Below are 19,853 nucleotides of genomic sequence, written 5' to 3'. Positions count from 1 at the left end.
CAACTTCAACACAACTTCAAGCAAACCCCGCGAATTCAGGGCGGTGTTGCAACTTCAGCCAATCACCGCAACTTTCCCGCAAATTTGACCAATCACTGATGTCGTCTTGATGTGACGTCGACAAACTCCCGCCTTACCTCCGTATATACGTTCAAGAGGAGCAGACTGAAAGCAGCATGAGCGACGAAAATAACGGCAAAAAGATCGGGAAAAGCAGTATCCCGGTACACTACATGAAAACGGGGATAAACTGTCCAGATCCGACCCGCGAATTGATTATCTATGGCCCCCTGGATGATATTTATTTACTATTAGAACCGGCCCGCAGGCCACAGCCGCCTGATGGTGTTTTGCACCCACAAACACTACATTCCCCAGAATGCAACTGTAGCCCGCGAAGTCACTGCAGCGCACGCAAGCGGCGAGGGTCTGAGATAAAGTTTATAAGTTTAAACTTTGAACTGAGATTAAGTTTAAAGTCAGAGATAAAATTTATTTATCTCTGATCCATATCTATGAGTTACTAGTTCGCTCTGGCGCCAACCACTGGCGATCGATGTCGATATAATACTTAATTTGTGTCCATTTTACAGGCCGCCCGGTAACAACTTACGTTCGCTAACCCCGCCCCCCCCTCCCCGTCAACAATTAATGTTCGCCACCCCCCCCCCCCCCCCCCCCCCCCAAAAGGTTCAAATCTCACTTCAAGCGATCTTGAAAAGTTGGCAACCCTGAATAAATAGGTAAATAGATAATTAAAATGGACTACTAAATAGAGGAAACCATACAACATTTACTCCCTATTGTAATGTACTCACAAAAAAGCAAAAACACACCGCAACTTACATCGCAATTTTTTAAAAAAACACCCGCAACATCAAACATTTTAGCCCGCAACAATCACAAAAAAGGCCCGCGAAATCCTGGGGGGACTGCTTAATTTTTTTTCCCTTGACCTGGAATTTCCAAGACTGGCCTGGCAGGTTTGGGCATTGAGAGCTTTCTGTTAATACTACCAAATCTAATGGCTGAGGATCTTCACATGCTTCTGTGAGAAAGAAAATGGTATAAACACAGTGACAGTGATGTCTTGGTACGGCAAGGTCACGTACGACATTTGCTACAATAAACTATACTGAGCCGACAGCCAGCATCTAATTGCACATTTAAGCATATAAACTCCAAACTAACCAAAATAATCCCACAACGTCTCACTTGACAAAGTAAAAATGCTGTACTTTTGTTCAACAGAAAAGTTAACATTTCTTTAGCTAACTGCAACACGCTGAATATAATTTGGAGATAAGATAGCTAACTGTATAGCCAACTTGGCTAGCTAAGTTGATTAGCTAGCTAACTGCATGTTTCATGTTCGCTAGAACCAAGAAACCTATATTTTCTTATATCTACGGGTTTCTTACCTGCAGAGTCTTCAATGTTTCTTTTCGTTAATTCTTTTGCTTTTCTGCTCACCCTCCATGCTAGGCTCTTCTTCAGACTCAGGGTAATAACTGCAAGGGATAACAGCCACCCACATACGCTCATTTACAGGCTCAGTCACTTCTAAAAAGTGTGCTGAACCGAGATTGAGTGTTATCCCGTGTGACAACAGAGACCAAATTGGGAGCTAATCCAAATAACAGCACATCTCTGAACACTCCAATTGTGTTTCGGTTTCTCATTTGAAATATCGGTCCACACTTTTGACGCAGGTACTCTTGGGCCCGCGCAAATTTGTCACGTGACAACCCCGTGCACGTTTTTTCTCCAAGCAGGTATAAAGCCATAATGAAAAGTGATGTTTCTAGTTAAATGTTAAGGGAATGGATTTGGCTAGAAAAATACTTCACCTTTGTGACAGCAGGGCAACCAGAAAAAGGACAGCAAGACTAATAAAATGGCTTCAGAAAAGACATACAGCAGTTTTTTTCCAGTTTAGACAAACTAGCCCTTCTAGCCCAAGGAGGATTCTGTTTCTTTAGGGACTAGAGCATCCAATTAAAATACCTTTATGACACATTACAGCCCCAGACCCCTCCTTTTGGGCATGTGTAAATATATTCTGTGTGTGTATAATCTGTAAAGTGTGAACCAGTTTTTCTGCGTCTGATAACTTGGCAATATTATGTAAATGGACAAAGGCAGCCTTATTGACATTGCATATGTATGTCAATCGATAGTGACTCCTAAGATTTTTCAGGTAGATTTTTACTGAAAAACCATCTAGGGTAAGAGGAACGAAACACATCAGTATTGACATCATCTGGATTAGAAGATATATATACAACTGAGTATCATCTGCATAGCAATGGAAGATAATACCATGCCTACGATTATGATTGTGCACTGTAAAAAATTATTTGTTGACTCAACTTAACTTACTCAAGTCATCTTTTTGCTTTGACTCAGTTATTTTGTAAAGACATAACATGTTAAGTTTATATAACTTAACTAGGCTTGTTCACCTAACAACCGATTAATTTACTCAACTGTTTATTTTAAGTAAAAAGCAAATAAGAAATTTTATTTAGGCAACTTTGACCATGCTGGCTGAACTAAATGTTTTCGGTACCATTTTAAAATAAGGCTCCCTTTATAAAGGTTTATAAATGCATTTACAAATGTTTATTAATTAGGTTGTAAACCCCTTAAAAGCATGTCCCCCCAGTTTTTACGGTTAAAACCAAATATTTAAATAGTGAAGATCCATGTCCCCCCCACTTTATTACAAAATTACGTCCATGGTAAACCCCATCACCATTTGTTAATGAGTTATTAACAGTTATAACTGCCACAAGTATAAAACACATGACCAATCAATGAGTCACATTTATGTGATAAAAATATAAAAAATAATGAACACATTTATTTACACAAAACAGATTTATTTGCACAATAGAATAAAACAGTGCAAATGAGCCTGAAATACAAACTGGCTTAACTAAAATGACCCTTATAATGGTAATTTAAAATAAAAATGTCATTAAAATAAATTAAATCTGTTCTAAATTCTTAAATCAGTTAAATGAAATTATTCAAAAACATTTAAACATCTACATTTAAAAAAAAAAAAAATTTTTTTCAGAAAGAAACAAACATTACTTACCGCTGTGAGTTTTCTTACTAATATAAAAACAAATGTGCCAAATGAACAAGACCAAGTGTATACAGACCATTAAACTTGCTTGCTTCTCCTAATGGGCAGGAGTCTCTACCCCCAGCTTTCATGTTTTCTATTTTATCTTTTAAATCTTCAGCTCTGTGAATAGTAGCTTCACATTGCTTAGCAAACGCCAGCACTGTCTCTGCACTAGGCCTTTTGGCCAGTTCCTCTTCATACACCTCAGGAGCTGCAACAGCGAGCTCTCCAATCGCTGAAGTGGACAGTAGTGTTCCTGTCAATGCTGTGCTTCCAGAAGGCCCTGGTCATGGTCTTGGCCTTTGGTAGTGTTTTAAGGATAGATTTGTAGCGGTGTACAATTTCACTTGGTGTTTGTACTAGGCAAGGGGGGAAAAAAATCTGAATTTAGGTGCATGTAATATAAATACTTAATTCCACAGAAACCATAACAGTACCCAAAATCAAGATAAACATACACTAATTATGCTCACTTTTCACATCGAACACACAGCTGGAAAGTGTTCCAATCCTTACAATGTTGAGAAAAGAATATAATGACATACACAGTGTGACGGTGGGTGCAGCGCGAAGGACGAGACACAGAATCCCTCGATGGCAGCAAACGTCACGTTTAATAAAGACGTGTATTGCGCAATAGCGCACGATAAACACTAACACATTCAGCACAACGTGCAGACATAGACAACGACGAGCACAGGACACTGCGCGAGCGCACATTAAATAGACAAACCACATTAGCCCTACGTGATTACGAGACGATTCACAGGTGAGACACATTATTCACACGACATAGCCCTCACCACAGAGTTCACTGACGCAGACAAAGCACGTGGACAACGTTGACACACGCCCAAAAGGGAGGGGCCGGGGTCCTCAACGTGACAGACGCCCCCTCCAAGGGCACTACCCGTCCCGGGGTGCCAACAGGACCGAGTGCCCCGAACCCACGACGATGGGCGGATCCGACGCGCTCAGTCCTGCGTCTGGGAGGTGACTGCCCTCGGGGAAGCGTCCGCTACGGACCCGCCTAGAACACCCTCCCTGGGAATACAGGGGAAAAGACGTTAGACAAACACAATGGAACAGACACGAATACACACACAGGTACATTCACACACAGAGGAACAAGAGGGAAGAAGGGGTTTGGTACACATATGGGCAAACTCACGAACACTGGGACAGACACACATGACAGTGGCGCCAGGCTGCGCGCCAGGAGGAGGGCGGTTAGGGGAGTGAGATCCGGAGCCACTGGTGCTGCAGGCGCTGCGGTGGGCGGTGCAAACCCTCCACCGGGCGCAGCGCGGTTGGCCGACGCGCCAGGTGCAGCGCGGTTGGCCGACGCGCCAGGTGCAGCGCGGTTGGCCGACGCGCCAGGTGCAGCGTGGTTAGTCCCGCTCCTCGGTGGGCCGTACGGGAATCCCTCCTCGCCCAGGGATCTCCCTCCGGATCTGACAGTGGGAGTGGCTTCCTCTACTTCCATCTCCTCCTCACTGCCACGGCTCCAGCTCATGGGCTGCCCCGAGCTGCCACCCCGGGAACAGTCCATGTCGCTGGCTGGGGAGCGCTCGTGGGATGAACCCGCCTCTGGACTCCTCCTCCTCTTCACCGTCCCGGCGGACAGTTCCGAGGGAGGAGGGCTCTCCTCCTCCGTGTAGGAGCCCTCGGACAGAGGGTAATCCCCGTTTTCCTCCTCTTCCCCACCATCGTCATCGGGGTAAGTGAAGCACTCCGACGGAGGGTACTCTTGCTCCTCCCCCTCTTTCTCGCCTTCCTCGATGGTGGGAGAGAGACCTACGGGCGGAGGGAGGTAGTCCTCCTCCTCTGACTCCTCCTCCTCCTCACCGTAGCCAATGGTGGAGGCGTCGCATAGCGACGGAGGGTAGGCTTCCACCTCTTCCTCTTGCTCCTCCTCCCCACCGTAGTCGACGGTGGAGTCGTCGCATATAGAAGGGGGGTAGTCTTCCTCATCCCCTCCCCCACCGTAGTCCACTGTGGAGGCGGAGTCCTCAGGCGGAGGGTAGACCTCTTCCTCCGAGTCCTCTGCCCCAAACTCCTCCTCTGGGGTAGATGCGGTGGCGCCGACCACACATGAGCCTACCCTCAGAGGCGAGAGGGCGCGGGACGGAGGGGGGTTTCGCCTCATCCTCCATGTCCTGGCCGCGCCCTCGCGGATCATCTCCGCCAGCTCGGGGTTGTCGCGCTCGCAGTCCCGAGCCGCAGCCAGCTGGAAGGCACACGCCGGGTCCGTCTCCATCTCCTCTAACGTCGGCGTGGCTTCCTGGCGCGGAGGGGAGGGAGAGGCACGGTGACGCCGTTTGCAGGGCTTTTTGCCCTTCTTCGGCTTGGTCTTGTAGCCTGGCATTGTTGTTGGTGTCTCGGAAGGCTCGTCGTTCTGTGACGGTGGGTGCAGCGCGAAGGACGAGACACAGAATCCCTCGATGGCAGCAAACGTCACGTTTAATAAAGACGTGTATTGCGCAATAGCGCACGATAAACACTAACACATTCAGCACAACGTGCAGACATAGACAACGACGAGCACAGGACACTGCGCGAGCGCACATTAAATAGACAAACCACATTAGCCCTACGTGATTACGAGACGATTCACAGGTGAGACACATTATTCACACGACATAGCCCTCACCACAGAGTTCACTGACGCAGACAAAGCACGTGGACAACGTTGACACACGCCCAAAAGGGAGGGGCCGGGGTCCTCAACGTGACACACAGGTTACCATGGTAAACTACATACTGTTAGTGGCATTGTATCCTCAGTATGTTGGGGGTTTTTACTTCATGCTTATGCCTGGCCCAACCTATCAGTACTATGTCCATGGCCCACACAACTGATTTCAGAGCCCAAATTTAATATTTATATTATAAAAACTTTTCTATATTGATTGGTTGTTCTTTTGAATGTTATTCGCAACAATCTGAATTCTGAAATCAAGACACAACTGTAAAACTAAATAAGAAGAGTCCTTTATTGATCCCGCAGCGGGGAAATTTGCAGTATTACAGCAGCAGAGAGGAAGGGACAAGGAGAGGGAGTAAAAAGACAATATATAATAATTTAAAATAAAAAAAATAAAAAAAAAACAAAAAATGTATGTATACTGGTTACAGAAATATGTGCTATTAAATATTGAAAGAAGAATTGCACAGTTTGTCCGGCATGTGGTAGCAATGTTAAACATTAACTACAGATTATTGAGTGCAGTGCGTGTTGAACAGTCTGACGGTGTGTGGAAGGAACTGCGGTATCTCTCCTTCACACACCGCGGGTGCAGCAGCCGGGCACTGAAGGAGCTGCTCAGTGCGGTCAGAGAGTGGTGCATGGGGTGGGACTGATTCCTTAGCATGTGTTTTAGCTTAGACCTCATTCTCCTGTCTCCCACCACCTCCACTGGGTCAAGAGGACACCCGAGGACAGAGCTGGACTTCCTTATGATCCTGTCCAGTCTCTTCCTGTCAGCGGTGGAGATGCTGCTACCCCAGCAGACCACTCCGTAGAATATGGCTGATGCCACCACAGCATCAAAGAAGGACCTCAGGAGTGTGTGCTCCACTCCAAAGGATCTGAGTCTCCTTAGGAGATACAGTCTGCTCTGACCCTTCCTGTAGAGAGCAGCTGTGTTGTCAGTCCAGTCCAGCCTGTTGTTAAAGACACCACTATTTGGTTGACCATACATATACATAATAGGCCTGTTGCTATTGCCATTAAGATCCTTGTGATTGTTTGATCATTGTATATGACATAATCAGAGGCAGCCTTTGCATAGAGGCGTTGCTAGGCAACTACCTTGGGCCCCTCCCACTGCAGCCCACTGTAGGGGCCCCCTGACTAGCTGCAAACTTCCCATAGGCCTACAGGGAAGGGCCCCCTAGCTCAATTCACCTTGAGCCCCCAAACTGCTAAGTCCTCCACTGGACATAGTTAACATGGCCTGTAAAACTTCCTAGCTGCTGATACTTAGTACCTTCCAGCTGACAACAGAAATAGCTTAAGCACAAGTTATTAATGACAATCAAATTAACAAACATCAATCACTGCTGCCCTTGAAAGGAGTCATTATTCATTCATTCATCTTCTAATCTGCTTTATCCTTCTGGGTTGCGGGGGGTGCTGAGTCCTGTCCCATCATTCACAGGGCGGAGGCCAGAAACATGCTGCATGGGCCACCAATCCACCACAGGGCAGACAATAATATAACTAATTGATGTTAATATGATTTTATATGTGCATTACATTGATAATTCACCTTCTAACCTATAGTGTTTTTTTTAGTATGCACGGGGGCGGTTTGGACACACCTGAAGAAGAAAGAAATGGGTCTTCGGAATGATGGGAGTTAGAGAGAAAAGACGGAGACTAGTGTTAAAACTAGTGGAGAAGAGATCAAGACACCACCTTCTCCCTCTGATTAGACAGTATGTTAAAGTAGGAAGCAACATAATCAGTGATGAGTGGAGGGCATACAAGGCTGGTTTGAGAAACATGGGGTACAAGCATTACACTGTAAACCACAGCAGGCAGTTTGTGGATGTCCAGTCTGGTAGCCATACCCAACATATTGAAAGAGCTTGGGACTATCAAAGGACACATCCGTAGACTGAGAGGAAATCGCACCGAGGCCTTGCTGAAAGAACACCTCATGGTTTTTGAGCGGTCATCCTGGCTTGGCACTCATCACCCGAATGGACTACTTGGACGTTTGTTCAAAGATATTCAAAAAGCCTTTCCAGTCTGAATTTCATTATTTATTCTTGAATGACCGCTAGATGGCAGTGTAGGATAACAAATGGGAGATAGATTTAAATGTACCGTTCATTTGTCAAGCGACTGTTCGATGGCAGTATAGGGTAATGATTGGAAGACAGATTTAAATGTAAAGTTCAGTCAAGAAGCTTGCTGCAAATTTTGACGTCTTATAATGATGTCTTAAATTATTATACATCTGTTGTGAAATATAGTATACGTGCTTAAAATGTTTAAATATTAAAATGTTTACATTGTTTACATTTAAGTTTTACATTTAAGGTTTAGCAACATTTTAAACAATACAATCATAAAAAACGAAAGTCTTACCTTCCCTAACCCTAGACGCGTTCATATTGTTTTGACGGCTTGTTCGGATGGGCTGCGTGGTCGCTGAGTGAAACATCTAACTTTCTTTCTGATCCTAGGGGGCTTGTACTTTTTTAGGAAACATATTTATTGTATTATGTGTGCGTATGTATGTATGTGTAAGGAGACCTGGGGAAATGCTCTGTAATCAGGATAAAGACGGAATTTACAACTTTGTCGTTTGGACGTGTCAGGGGTCAGCCGGAGGAAAATGCAGAGATGCAACTTTAAGCCTGTTTTGTCTGATACCGAGGCCTCTCTCAGGAAAAGAGAAAAAAGGTTTGGACAGTCGGTACCTTTTATTTAATATTGATGTATAACACACACAATTCCTCCTTCAAGAAAATGTTTTCCTTCTCGATAGTCTGCCCCCCTCCCGTCTTTAAATGCTCGAGCGCTAGACTTTTTTTTTCATTAGACAGAAAAATGAAAAAAACTTGCCAAAGATTGGTCGGTTGAGAATAATTAGGGTTCACACACACATAGTGTGGGAACCCTATTGTAATTGCTGGTATTTTTCTTATTTTTCTTATTCTTTGTCCCATTTTTTGACCTAAAACGCATTGTGCAGCCTAGACCGTAATGCCTAGAAACCCCAAACTTGGCAAAAAGGTTCAGTTAACTCCAAGGACCAGATTCCCATACAGGGACCCAAATTGGCCTGATGGTGGCGCTATAGCAGACCACATTGACTTTTTGTCCATATCTCCTACACCGTAGGTCCTAGAACCAAAATTCCAGTTCCTATACATTCCTTGACTAAATTCAATAGGACAATTAATATACAACCATTAAGCTCCGCCCACTTAGATTTCGAGTTAATTTGCATAATGTGCAAAATCACACACATCTTTGAGCGCGAACTAGTCCCTGGATTTTTCACATACATGCACATATGTGGTATCAAAACGTTCAGAAGAGTCTGAACTTTAAAATGTATCCAACAAAAATGCTAATTTCTTCACTACCTAGTCAGTATAAGCCAATCAAATGAGGGGGCGTAAATTCAATAGTAAATTTTGCACATATGGAGCTCTAACTTAAGAAAACTTGCATGTAATGAGATGGCACTTCACAGACAGCTTCCCTGTGAGGGTCTGGGGCAGCTCGCAGAGGTTGCCATACCTCACCTGCTAGGGGGCGCTATAACATGCAAAAATTTGCCCCATGCACTCAGATTGGCCGATCCACATGAAACTTGGCAGACATCATCTATGGGCCTCTGGGAACCAGGTCCTAAAGCAGACACTCCATACTTCCAAAATGGCTGACGTAATCGGCCAATCAGTGATCGGCACGCGTTTGACAGGCTTACCATTGGTCGATCTGCACGAAACCTCTTGGGTGTGGACAAGTGCACGCCCCCTATGACATAATCCAGCCAGGTGTCGATTGGCCACTGGGGGGCGCTATTGCAAAAAAAGCAAGTGTATCCCCTACATAATTCCACTTGGGAACATGCAATTGGACTCTTTTGATTCCTTGCAGTAGTGCGAACAACTTTCCCATTACATGTCCTATTAAAAAATGCACAGTTTATTTACAGTTAATAATAGTTTGAAATCATCACTTTTCATACTCCTCCTAGGATTTTCATACTATCATGTCAAGCAAAGTCTTATAATACTCTACAGAGTGTGAAATCAAAAAACAATCTAAAGATTTTGGATTTGAGGACACTTATACCTGCTAAATATTTTTTTAATGGACAGCATCGATACATATAATATTCATATTCTTAAAGCTCTTTCATATTTTACCCAATTCTGACCAAAATGCACAAGCCCATTCAGAATCCCATCCTGAACAAATTTGTCAAGTTTCATCTAAATCGGTTATCGTATGGCTCTACAGTGCAGTATTATATACAATGCATAAGAATGCATGTAAAGTCCCTCTGTCACCTTCTCCTTCTCACACGCACGCAAGCTGAAACTCACACTCTCAGTCTCTCTCACACTCTCACCCACATTCCCCCTCCCATCTCTGTGCCCTAAGTAAACATTGCTCTGGCTACCTAGATCTCTCTGTGTCTATTAACCAGGCACACACACATACAGGCGCAAGCAGGCCTTCCTATAGCATTCACAATGACACTTCCCTAGCCATACCCACCCATATCTCAATGACTAACACATGCTCATACAAACTGATATTTGGTTTCTTTTTTGTCTCTCTCTCACACAAACACAGACACACACACCTTTATACCTATATGTATGTATAGTTTCTATGTATACTTATGTATGTATGTATTAGTATATGTTGTCATAGTTTGAGTACATACACTACCACACACACACACACACACTTCTACCTAAATGTATGTAGTTTGTATGCATATCTATAGTATATGTATAGTATATGTAAGTCATGCCAGTGATGTCAGTCATATCAGACATGCCAGTCATGTTCTGCCAGTCATGTAAGTCATGTCATGCCAATCATTTCAGTCCAGTCATATCAGTCATTTCAGTCCAGTCATATCAGTCATGTCAGTCAAATCATCAAATCATTACAGTCATGCCAGTTATGTCAGTCATATCAGTCATGTTAATTTTGTTCGTCATGGCAGTGATGTCATTCCAGTCATGCCAGTCATGTCAGTCATGTAATGCCAGGCTTTGCAGACTACATTCATACTTTGAATACATGGGCAGTCATGTTAGGCATGCTAGGTGTGTAAAGAGTGAATTAACAAAGCATAGTCTCTGGCTCCCTCAATCTATCTCTGTCGGTGATATACAGGCCCAATCATGTATAGACACATGCAGGCCTTCCTATATTGTTCACATAGATGCAGCCCTAGCCAGATGTGCTGTTTCTGTGTCTCCCTTTCTGACACATGCAGATGTCATTACACACTATCTGTAGAGCACACACTGGCCAAACCCAAACAGCTTCTTTTCACTTTTAGGTCTAAAGGACCTTTTGGGCTTCCTTTTGCTTATTGTGTGTGTGAACCCGCCTATCGCCGCTTGCGGCTATATTTTTTCTTCTTATTCTTTTGCCCATTTTTTGACATAAAATGCATCGTGCAGCCTAGACCGTAATGCCTAGAAAACCCAATCTTGGCAAAAAGGTTCAGTTAACTCCAAGGACCAGATTCCCATACAGGGACCCAAATTGGCCTGATGGTGGCGCTATAGCAGAGCATATTGACTTTTTGTCCATATCTCCTACACCGTAGGTCCTAGAACCAAAATTCCAGTTCCTATGCATTCCTTGACTAAATTCAATAGGACAATTAATATACAACCATTAAGCTCCGCCCACTTAGATTTCGAGTTAATTTGCATAATGTGCAAAATCACACACATCTTTGAGCGCGAACTAGTCCCTGGATTTTTCACAGACATGCACATATGTGGTATCAAAACGTTCAGAAGAGTCTGACCTTTAAAATGTATCCAACAAAAATGCTAATTTCTTCACTACCTAGTCAGTATAAGCCAATCAAATGAGGGGGCGTAAATTCAATAGTAAATTTTGCACATATGGAGCTCTAACTTAAGAAAACTTGCATGTAATGAGATGGCACTTCACAGACAGCTTCCGTGTGAGGGTCTGGGGCAGCTCGCAGAGGTTGCCATACCTCACCTGCTAGGGGGCGCTATAACATGCAAAAATTTGCCCCATGCACTCAGATTGGCCGATCCACATGAAACTTGACAGACATCATCTATGGGCCTCTGGAAACCAGGTCCTAAAGCAGACATGCCATACTTCCAAAATGGCTGACGTAATCTGCCAATCAGTGATCGGCACGCGTTTGACAGGCTTACCATTGGTCGATCTGCACGAAACCTCTTGGGTGTGGACAAGTGCACGCCCCCTATGACATAATCCACCCGGGTGTCGATTGGCCACTGGGGGGCGCTATTGCAAAAAAAGCAAGTGTATCCCCTACATAATTCCACTTGGGAACATGCAATTGGACTCTTTTGATTCCTTGCAGTAGTGCGAACAACTTTCCCATTACAAGTCCTATTAAAAAATGCACAGTTTACTTACAGTTAATAACAGTTTGAAATCATCACTTTTCATACTGCTCCTAGGATTTTCATACTATCATGTCAAGCAAAGTCTTATAATACTCTACAGAGTGTGAAATCAAAAAACAATCCAAAGATTTTGGATTTGAGGACACTTATACCTGCTAAATATTTTTTTAATGGACAGCATCGATACATATAATATTCATATTCTTAAAGCTCTTTCATATTTTATCCAATTCTGACCAAAATGCACAAGCCCATTCAGAATCCCATTCTGAACAAATTTGTCAAGTTTCATCTAAATTGGTTATCGTATGGCTCTACAGTGCAGTATTATATACTATGCATAAAAATGCATGTAAAGTCCCTCTGTCACCTTCTCCTTCTCACACGCACGCAAGCTGAAACTCACACACTCAGTCTCTCTCACACTCTCACCCACATTCCCCCTCCCATCTCTGTGCCCTAAGTAAACATGGCTCTGGCTACCTAGATCTCTCTGTGTCTATTAACCAGGCACACACACATACAGGCGCAAGCAGGCCTTCCTATAGCATTCACAATGACACTTCCCTAGCCATACCCACCCATATCTTAGTGACTAACACATGCTCATACAAACTGATATTTGGCTTCTTTTTTGTCTCTCTCTCACACAAACACACAGACACACACACCTTTATACCTATATGTATGTATAGTTTCTATGTATACTTATGTATGTATGTATTAGTATATGTTGTCATAGTTTGAGTACATACACTACCACACACACACACACATACACTTCTACCTAAATGTATGTATAGTTTGTATGCATATCTGTCCAGTCATAACAGTAATGTCAGTCCAGTCATGTCAGTCATGTCAGTCATGTCAGTCCAGTCATGTCAGACATAAGTCATGTCAGTCATATCAGTCATGTCATTACAGTCATGTCACTCATTCCAGTTATGTCAGTCATATCAGTCATGTTACTTTTGTTCATCATGCCAGTGATGTCATTTCAGTCATATCAGTTATGTCAGGCATGCCAGTCATGTCAGTCATGTTATGGCAGGCTTTGCAGACTACATTCATACTTTGAATACACGGGCAGTCATGTTAGGCGTGCAAGGTGTGCAAAGCATAGTCTCTGGCTCCCTCAATCTCTCTCTGTTGGTGATATACAGGCCCAATCATGTATGGACACATGCAGGCCTTCCTATATTGTTCACATAGATGGAGCCCTAGCCAGATGTGCTATTTCTGTGTCTCCCTTTCTGACACACGCAGATGTCATCACACACTATCTGTAGAGCACACACTGGCCAAACCCAAACAGCTTCTTTTCACTTTTAGGTCTAAAGTACCTTTTGGGCTTCCTTTTGCCTATTGAGGCCAAAATATGCCTATTTTTCTTCATTGGTTCATCAGTTTGTTAATTGTTTTTTGAAGTACGCGCTACTTTGAAGTTATTCAAAGTAGGCATATTTGTAAATGTCCCTCTCTTACCTCATGAACGTTTATGTCCTTGCGAGTGGCAAAGCAAAATCTACAGAATTTATCCACATTAAAACTTTCCTGCAGGCCAGAAAACGAGTGGGCCCCCAAATTGTCTGCAGACACATAGAGTACAGTACCTTTAATACTTGCTCCCAGTTTCTGAACATATAAGCCCTGCTGCTCAAGTAATTCCAAGCCTTTCACCAATGGCTGAAAAAAAACATCATAGCCATACTTTTTCACATCACTGCTGGAACAGACAAGCCAAATAAATGGATTGCACAGAGGACCTATACTGTACTGAATCACTTATAGAGACCATAGACAGATTGCACAGAGGACCTATACTGTACTGTATCACTTATAGAGACCATAGACAGATTGCACAGAGGACCTATACTGTACTGTATCACTTATAGAGACCATAGACAGATTGCACAGAGGACCTATACTGTATTGTATCACTTATAGAGACCATAGACAGATTGCACAGAGGACCTATACTGTACTGAATCACTTATACAGACCATAGACAGATTGCACAGAGGACCTATAACTGTACTGTATCACTTATAGAGACCATAGACAGATTGGACAGAGGACCTATACTGTACTGGCACATTTGAAATCACCCAGTAAACTACACAGATCTTATGCTTCTTCCGTGAAGTGCCTAATGGGTTGCACACTTCAAAGTCATCAATGTATAATCCTAGAGCTATGCTCACATTTTCTGAAGACAGCAATTTATTCTCTTTGCAGCTCAATCCGTCTCTGTATGTTTTATAAAGAGACAAGTGCAAAATTTGGCGTACCTTCTGTGTGTACATTTTTTTCTAGAATATCATTACGGTTTAAAGGTTCTGACAACTTTCAAAATAGGAACATACACAAATTTTCTTTTGGACGATGCATTCAAAACATATTCACTAGGCTCAATCACCTTGAAATTTCTCTTGAAGAATGTGGTTCTTCTATACTCTGAACCGAAAGGACCACTCTTTGAAAGTGATAAAAGTGGTTTTGTTTTTCTGATTATCTCTTGTTACAGCAGAGGTGATGGAATTACTCACTGTATAATTATGCTTACTCAGTACACTTTCAATTAATCTTGGTGTAAACTCTTCAGAAATTGAACAGATATTCCAGAGTTCGTTTACAATTTCTTGAGTTGTTGCCTTAGACACATGAAGAACTGTTTGCATACGAAGTAACAGGGATGCTAATTTGTGTTGAAGAAAGTCATGCAGCTCTTCATTACATTGCACAACGCAGTCTGATGCAGAAATGTCCGCAATATCCAAATGTGCCTCAAATGTTGGACTTGTAGAATTTGAGAGATCAGGAGAGCAAGTCTGGTGAATGTTGATGTAATTCTGTAAAGTAGGAAAAAAATATATAATAAATATATATAATATAAAATAAATATATAATAAAACATAAGATCTACCTCTTCTCACTCCGTTTCTCACTCCGTATACTGTCACTCACATTTTGCTCAGCTCTTGTGGAAAAAAATGTTAGCTAGCTAAATCATGTAGCTTCCTCGCAAACCACTTGAGTGACATACTGTGACATCACCGACGGCAGTTAGAATTTGAAACATCCTGCCCCATTTCAAACATTCCATCAGGAATAATAGCTAATGTAGGAGTGCTCGAATGTGTCCCTGTGGGGGATCTGGTGTTCTTCCATAAAACCATGGGAGAAGACAGGAATTAAGACATATTCCAGACGGAACATGTCAAGTGTAATTATTCTCCTTAAATTGTAAGTACTAGCAATTAACACTTCAGTGTTAACATTGATGTACATGTAATTAATGCTTAATTAATGACTAAGAAAAGTGTAAGAAACCAATGCATATGTTGAAAAGTGGGGGGAAAGCCTGCAGTTTGATGTAGTTTGTGTGTGTAGGTGTGTCTGTGGGGGTGTGTCTCTGTAGGTGTGTCTGTAGGTGTGTGTGTCTATGGGTGGGTGGGTGTGTGTGTAGGTGTGTGTGTGTGTGAGTACCTGAGATTCCTTCCTAGGTGTCACAAGTGATCAGTCACAACCTGCTGGCTATAAGAAATTTGAGCAAGAAGAGCTATTATACCACACAACACTAAGCATACTTGTTAACTGAAACTTGCTGCTGTGTCTCTGTATTGTTACCTGATCTATTTAAGAGCTTCACTGATTTTACATAGCCAAGAGAGCCCTGCCTATAGCCAAGAGAGCCCTGCCTATAGCCAAGAGCTGTGCCTTTATATTGCACCATGCAGTGTTCTCTCTGGCAGGTGAAGCAGTATTCTTGTATGCATAATGTCACGTATTGACACCATCACTATCATTACTCTCACCGGCCACTTTATTAGGTACATCTTGCTAGAACTAGGTTGTACTCCCTTTTGAACTCCTTCAGAACTGCCTTAATCCTTCGTGTCATAGATTCAATAAGGTACTGGAAACATTCCTCAGAGAGTCTGGTCCATATTGACATGATAGCATCACACAGTTGCTGCAGATTTGTCGGCTGCACATCCATGATGTGAATTTTCCGTTAGACCACTAGTGAGTAGTTACCAAAATAGATGAAAACGTGAACTAACATAGTAGTTTATTATAGTGAAGAGTAATTGATGAATAACTATGATGATAATTCTCCATTACCTATTGCTTAATTAATAAGTACTTAAAAATTAATTAAGGAACCATATTGTAAAGTGTTACCCTTTTAAAATCTCACAATCCTCACCAAGTTCATATTTCTTATGAACAAGTTTCTGTGAGCAGAGGGAAGATTTGCGTGTTCATAATTCTGACTAACTTTTTTTTTGTTGTAAACAGTGTATAACCAAACGTTTGATAAGTGAGGTGATGTGTGTATGCTGTAGCCTACCTGTGAACGTGCTCTAACTCTACGTATTGTACCTGTGAACTTTGTAAATTGTCATTTTCGTAAAAAGTATTTGATGCATGCGCCTCTCTCTGAAGAGCTGGTACTCATGCCTGAGGGAGAGCCACACATCTGTTCAGACAACATGTACCACCAGAGTTATCTCCCTGCTCAAAATGCCGTGTCCTTTACAGAGTTGATACAATCTCTCCCCTCTAAGAAACTGGGAATGAGTTAGTTGAAACATTCACACACTGAGTTAGAAATGACAAGGTAAGTAAAATTATTTCTGGTAGAATTAAGATGCCCTGGAGAAACACCCCATCTGGTTTTAAAATGCAAGCAACGTTGTAGGCAGGCTGAGAGGCGTTGGTGAAAGTCCAAAATTGGAGGTACATTTTAATATTTATGAAATAATGTTGCAGAAATACATTGAAGTGAATTCAGAACAGAACAGTTACTTCTCTACCTTCTGTATCTCTACCTTCTATAGGGGATTTAAGCCTTAGTTTCTGTCTAAATACCTTATCAGGCCTAATCCTTTGGGGAGACGCTGTGCCTAGTCACACCCCAACCACTCCCTCGTTCCGACTTGCCCACCTTATAATTGAGCACACCTGTCATTTCACTCATTCCACTGCCCATGAGACCTTGCAGATTCTGTCATTAGGTGCTGCGCATTCCTCTCACGTAACTCTTCAAGGAGAGTACTGTTCTCTGGATTATTGACCGGCAAGTGGACTCGGAGAGAGTGACTGTGTTTAGCGTGTACTACTTTAGCTAAGCTTATCGCGCTTTGTGCTTTGTTTTCCTTCATGCTTTGAGCTCATTGTTTTGTTTTGTATTATGGACAATAAACAATTTGCAGCACCAGTCCTGCTCCTGTTTTCTCTGTCCCGTCACGCCTGTCACACATTTAAAGATCAAATCAAATTTATTTGTATAGCGCTATTCACAACACGTCACCAGAGGTGGGTAGAGTATTCAACAATTTTACTCAAGTAAAAGTACTGTTACTTGAACCAAATGTTACTCAAGTAAAAGTATGCATCCAAAAATTTACTTTAATCAAAGTATTTTTTTACTTTTACTCAAAGCTACTCAAGTAGTGAGTAAATGCATGAGTACTGTCTCAATAAATTACATAATGGGAAATTGAATTACTGGAAACAATGAATTTTAATGAGAACAAAAATAATTTATTATAAATATAATATATAAAAATTATTTATTATAAATAATATGTATTTGTGTTTGTTCCTAATTATTAGGCCTGTGTAACTTTAATGTGTTTCTCAAAGGCACTAACTGATGAGACTGTCAGCCAATACGTGTAGCTACAACTTGACGCCAACTGAATCAATTTGTAGCAAACTTAATCATCATATCATCATATAATCATCATATATTGCTAGTGTGTACCACGGTCTCTGGAGTGTGAACTGGTTTTTAGTATTGCACTGCGTTACATTTAATAATTACATCATACAAACGTTATGCCTCAGAGATATACCATTACACATAATTATACATACGGCAAACTTATCGCATCGATAAGTTTGATGTTTGACCTCAAATTTGATGTTGAGTTCTTGTAGGCTGAAATGTCTACACGTTTGGTAGACACAACTGACAGCGCATTATATAACTGTCCCTTTTACACGTTTGTAATGTAAACATTGGCTGTATGAGGTCAGGGATGCTCGGGAGGTTTTTCTGTCACTTTCTTGCTACGGTGGAGAAAGTTTGCGTATGTGATCACGTGACTGATCGGCTTCATTTGATTGGTCACTCATACTCGGGTGACGAGCCGTTGGTCAGTATTCTCACTGAAAAGACAAATTATTTACAAAACGAAAGTAACGGTAGCGCGCGGTGCAAATCCGATTGTAACGGAGTAAAAGTCGCGTTTTTCTCAGCACATATTTACTCAAGTAAAAGTAAAAGTCGTTCATATTAAAACTACTCTTACAAGTACATTTTTGTCCAAAAATCTACTTGAGTAGAGTAAGCATGTTATCGTATGTAACGATGTGAGAATGTAAGTGTGTTATTGTATGTAATGATGTGAGAATGTAAGTGTGTTATTGTATGTAATGATGTGAGAATGTTTGAATGATTGTAGATGTTGCAGCAGGATGCATGTGAAGTCCAAGAAGAAATCAAGGTACGATTTTGCTGATTGATGAATGGTTTTCACTGTAAATTGAAATGTAGGCTACTCATCAGCAAAATCTGTAATTTAGACTGGATATTTTTTTTATTTTTAGGGTAATTCCTTGTTTACTACATTACAGAATTTTCCAATATATTTTACCTAAAATATTGAAATTAACATTAAAAATGTGTGCTTACTACATATTATGACTGTAAAAATTAATTTTATATACTGTTTATTTTTTTAAAGTAAACTATTGCAAAAAAAAAAGTAAACTATTGCATCTATTACAGTGATATACTGTTTTCTACTTTATGATCTTTTACTGTTGCTATTTTATAGTTTATTACCGTAAATTCAACAAACATTTTTTACAGTGTAGCATGTAAGCAGCACGAAATGAAGAAGGTTCATAACTTTTGTTTGAAAATTATGTTGTGAAAGATACTAGCCGACATCCAGCTAGACAGCTCTAAATTACTAGTTCAGAATACTGTTTAACGATAACGTCGAATTAAGATTATAGGAGGATACGCAAATATACAGTGGTAGACCGTTAACGACAGCACTGTAAATTTGTCCAACAAGAATGGTGGAGGAGTAGCCATCTTTGTGAGTATAATGCAATATATACAAAATGTGACTGACCTTGAGTTCCTGGTTTTAAAGGTTGAGGCACCAATTCAGGCATTAATATCAGTAATTTACAGACCTCCAGATTATAGCACTAATCTGTTTTTACCAAACTTTTGTAGCCTATTGAGTTCTTTAGAGATCATAGAACATGGTCTAGTAATTATCTGTGAAGACTTCAATGAGGATCTACTATCAGCCAGCAAGAAACCTATATTTGAATTGTTCCAGTCCAGGGGTTAAACACAGCTGATTACAGCAGCGACTACAGAGAAGAACACCTTGCTAGATCATATGTATATTTCCAACAGACAGCACTGTGCCAGTTCAGGTGTTCTTCAAACATATTACAGTTATCACAATCCAGTTTATTGCATTTTAGCCTAATTTACACTCCTGACAAAGAAAGAAGAAATACAGTA

At 41.6% G+C, this 19,853-nt stretch overlaps 1 protein-coding gene across 2 annotated transcripts; it reads right to left on the bottom strand.

Annotated features, from left to right (window-relative positions):
- Positions 1–1,430: 1,430 nt before the first annotated feature.
- On the bottom strand, positions 1,431–8,957 carry LOC143484078 (uncharacterized). 2 transcript variants are annotated; one of them, XM_076982574.1, is made up of 2 exons: positions 3,174–8,957; positions 1,431–1,511 (listed from the first exon to the last, which is right to left on the bottom strand). In XM_076982574.1, exon 1 carries the CDS (start codon positions 5,505–5,507, stop codon positions 4,170–4,172), a length of 1,338 nt encoding a protein of 445 aa, XP_076838689.1. In that variant the 5' UTR covers positions 5,508–8,957; the 3' UTR covers positions 1,431–1,511; positions 3,174–4,169. The 2 variants fall into 2 exon arrangements, with proteins under 2 accessions (XP_076838689.1, XP_076838691.1); XM_076982576.1 differs by lacking the exon at positions 1,431–1,511 and having other exon boundaries at positions 2,980–3,498; positions 3,943–8,957.
- Positions 8,958–19,853: the final 10,896 nt, after the last annotated feature.

The sequence above is a fragment of the Brachyhypopomus gauderio genome, chromosome 20 (assembly GCF_052324685.1).
Source record: "Brachyhypopomus gauderio isolate BG-103 chromosome 20, BGAUD_0.2, whole genome shotgun sequence".
In the NCBI taxonomy this organism is placed as follows: domain Eukaryota; kingdom Metazoa; phylum Chordata; class Actinopteri; order Gymnotiformes; family Hypopomidae; genus Brachyhypopomus; species Brachyhypopomus gauderio.
Note: the sequence above shows the minus strand (reverse complement) of the source record. Positions and strands in the feature narration are given on the sequence as shown.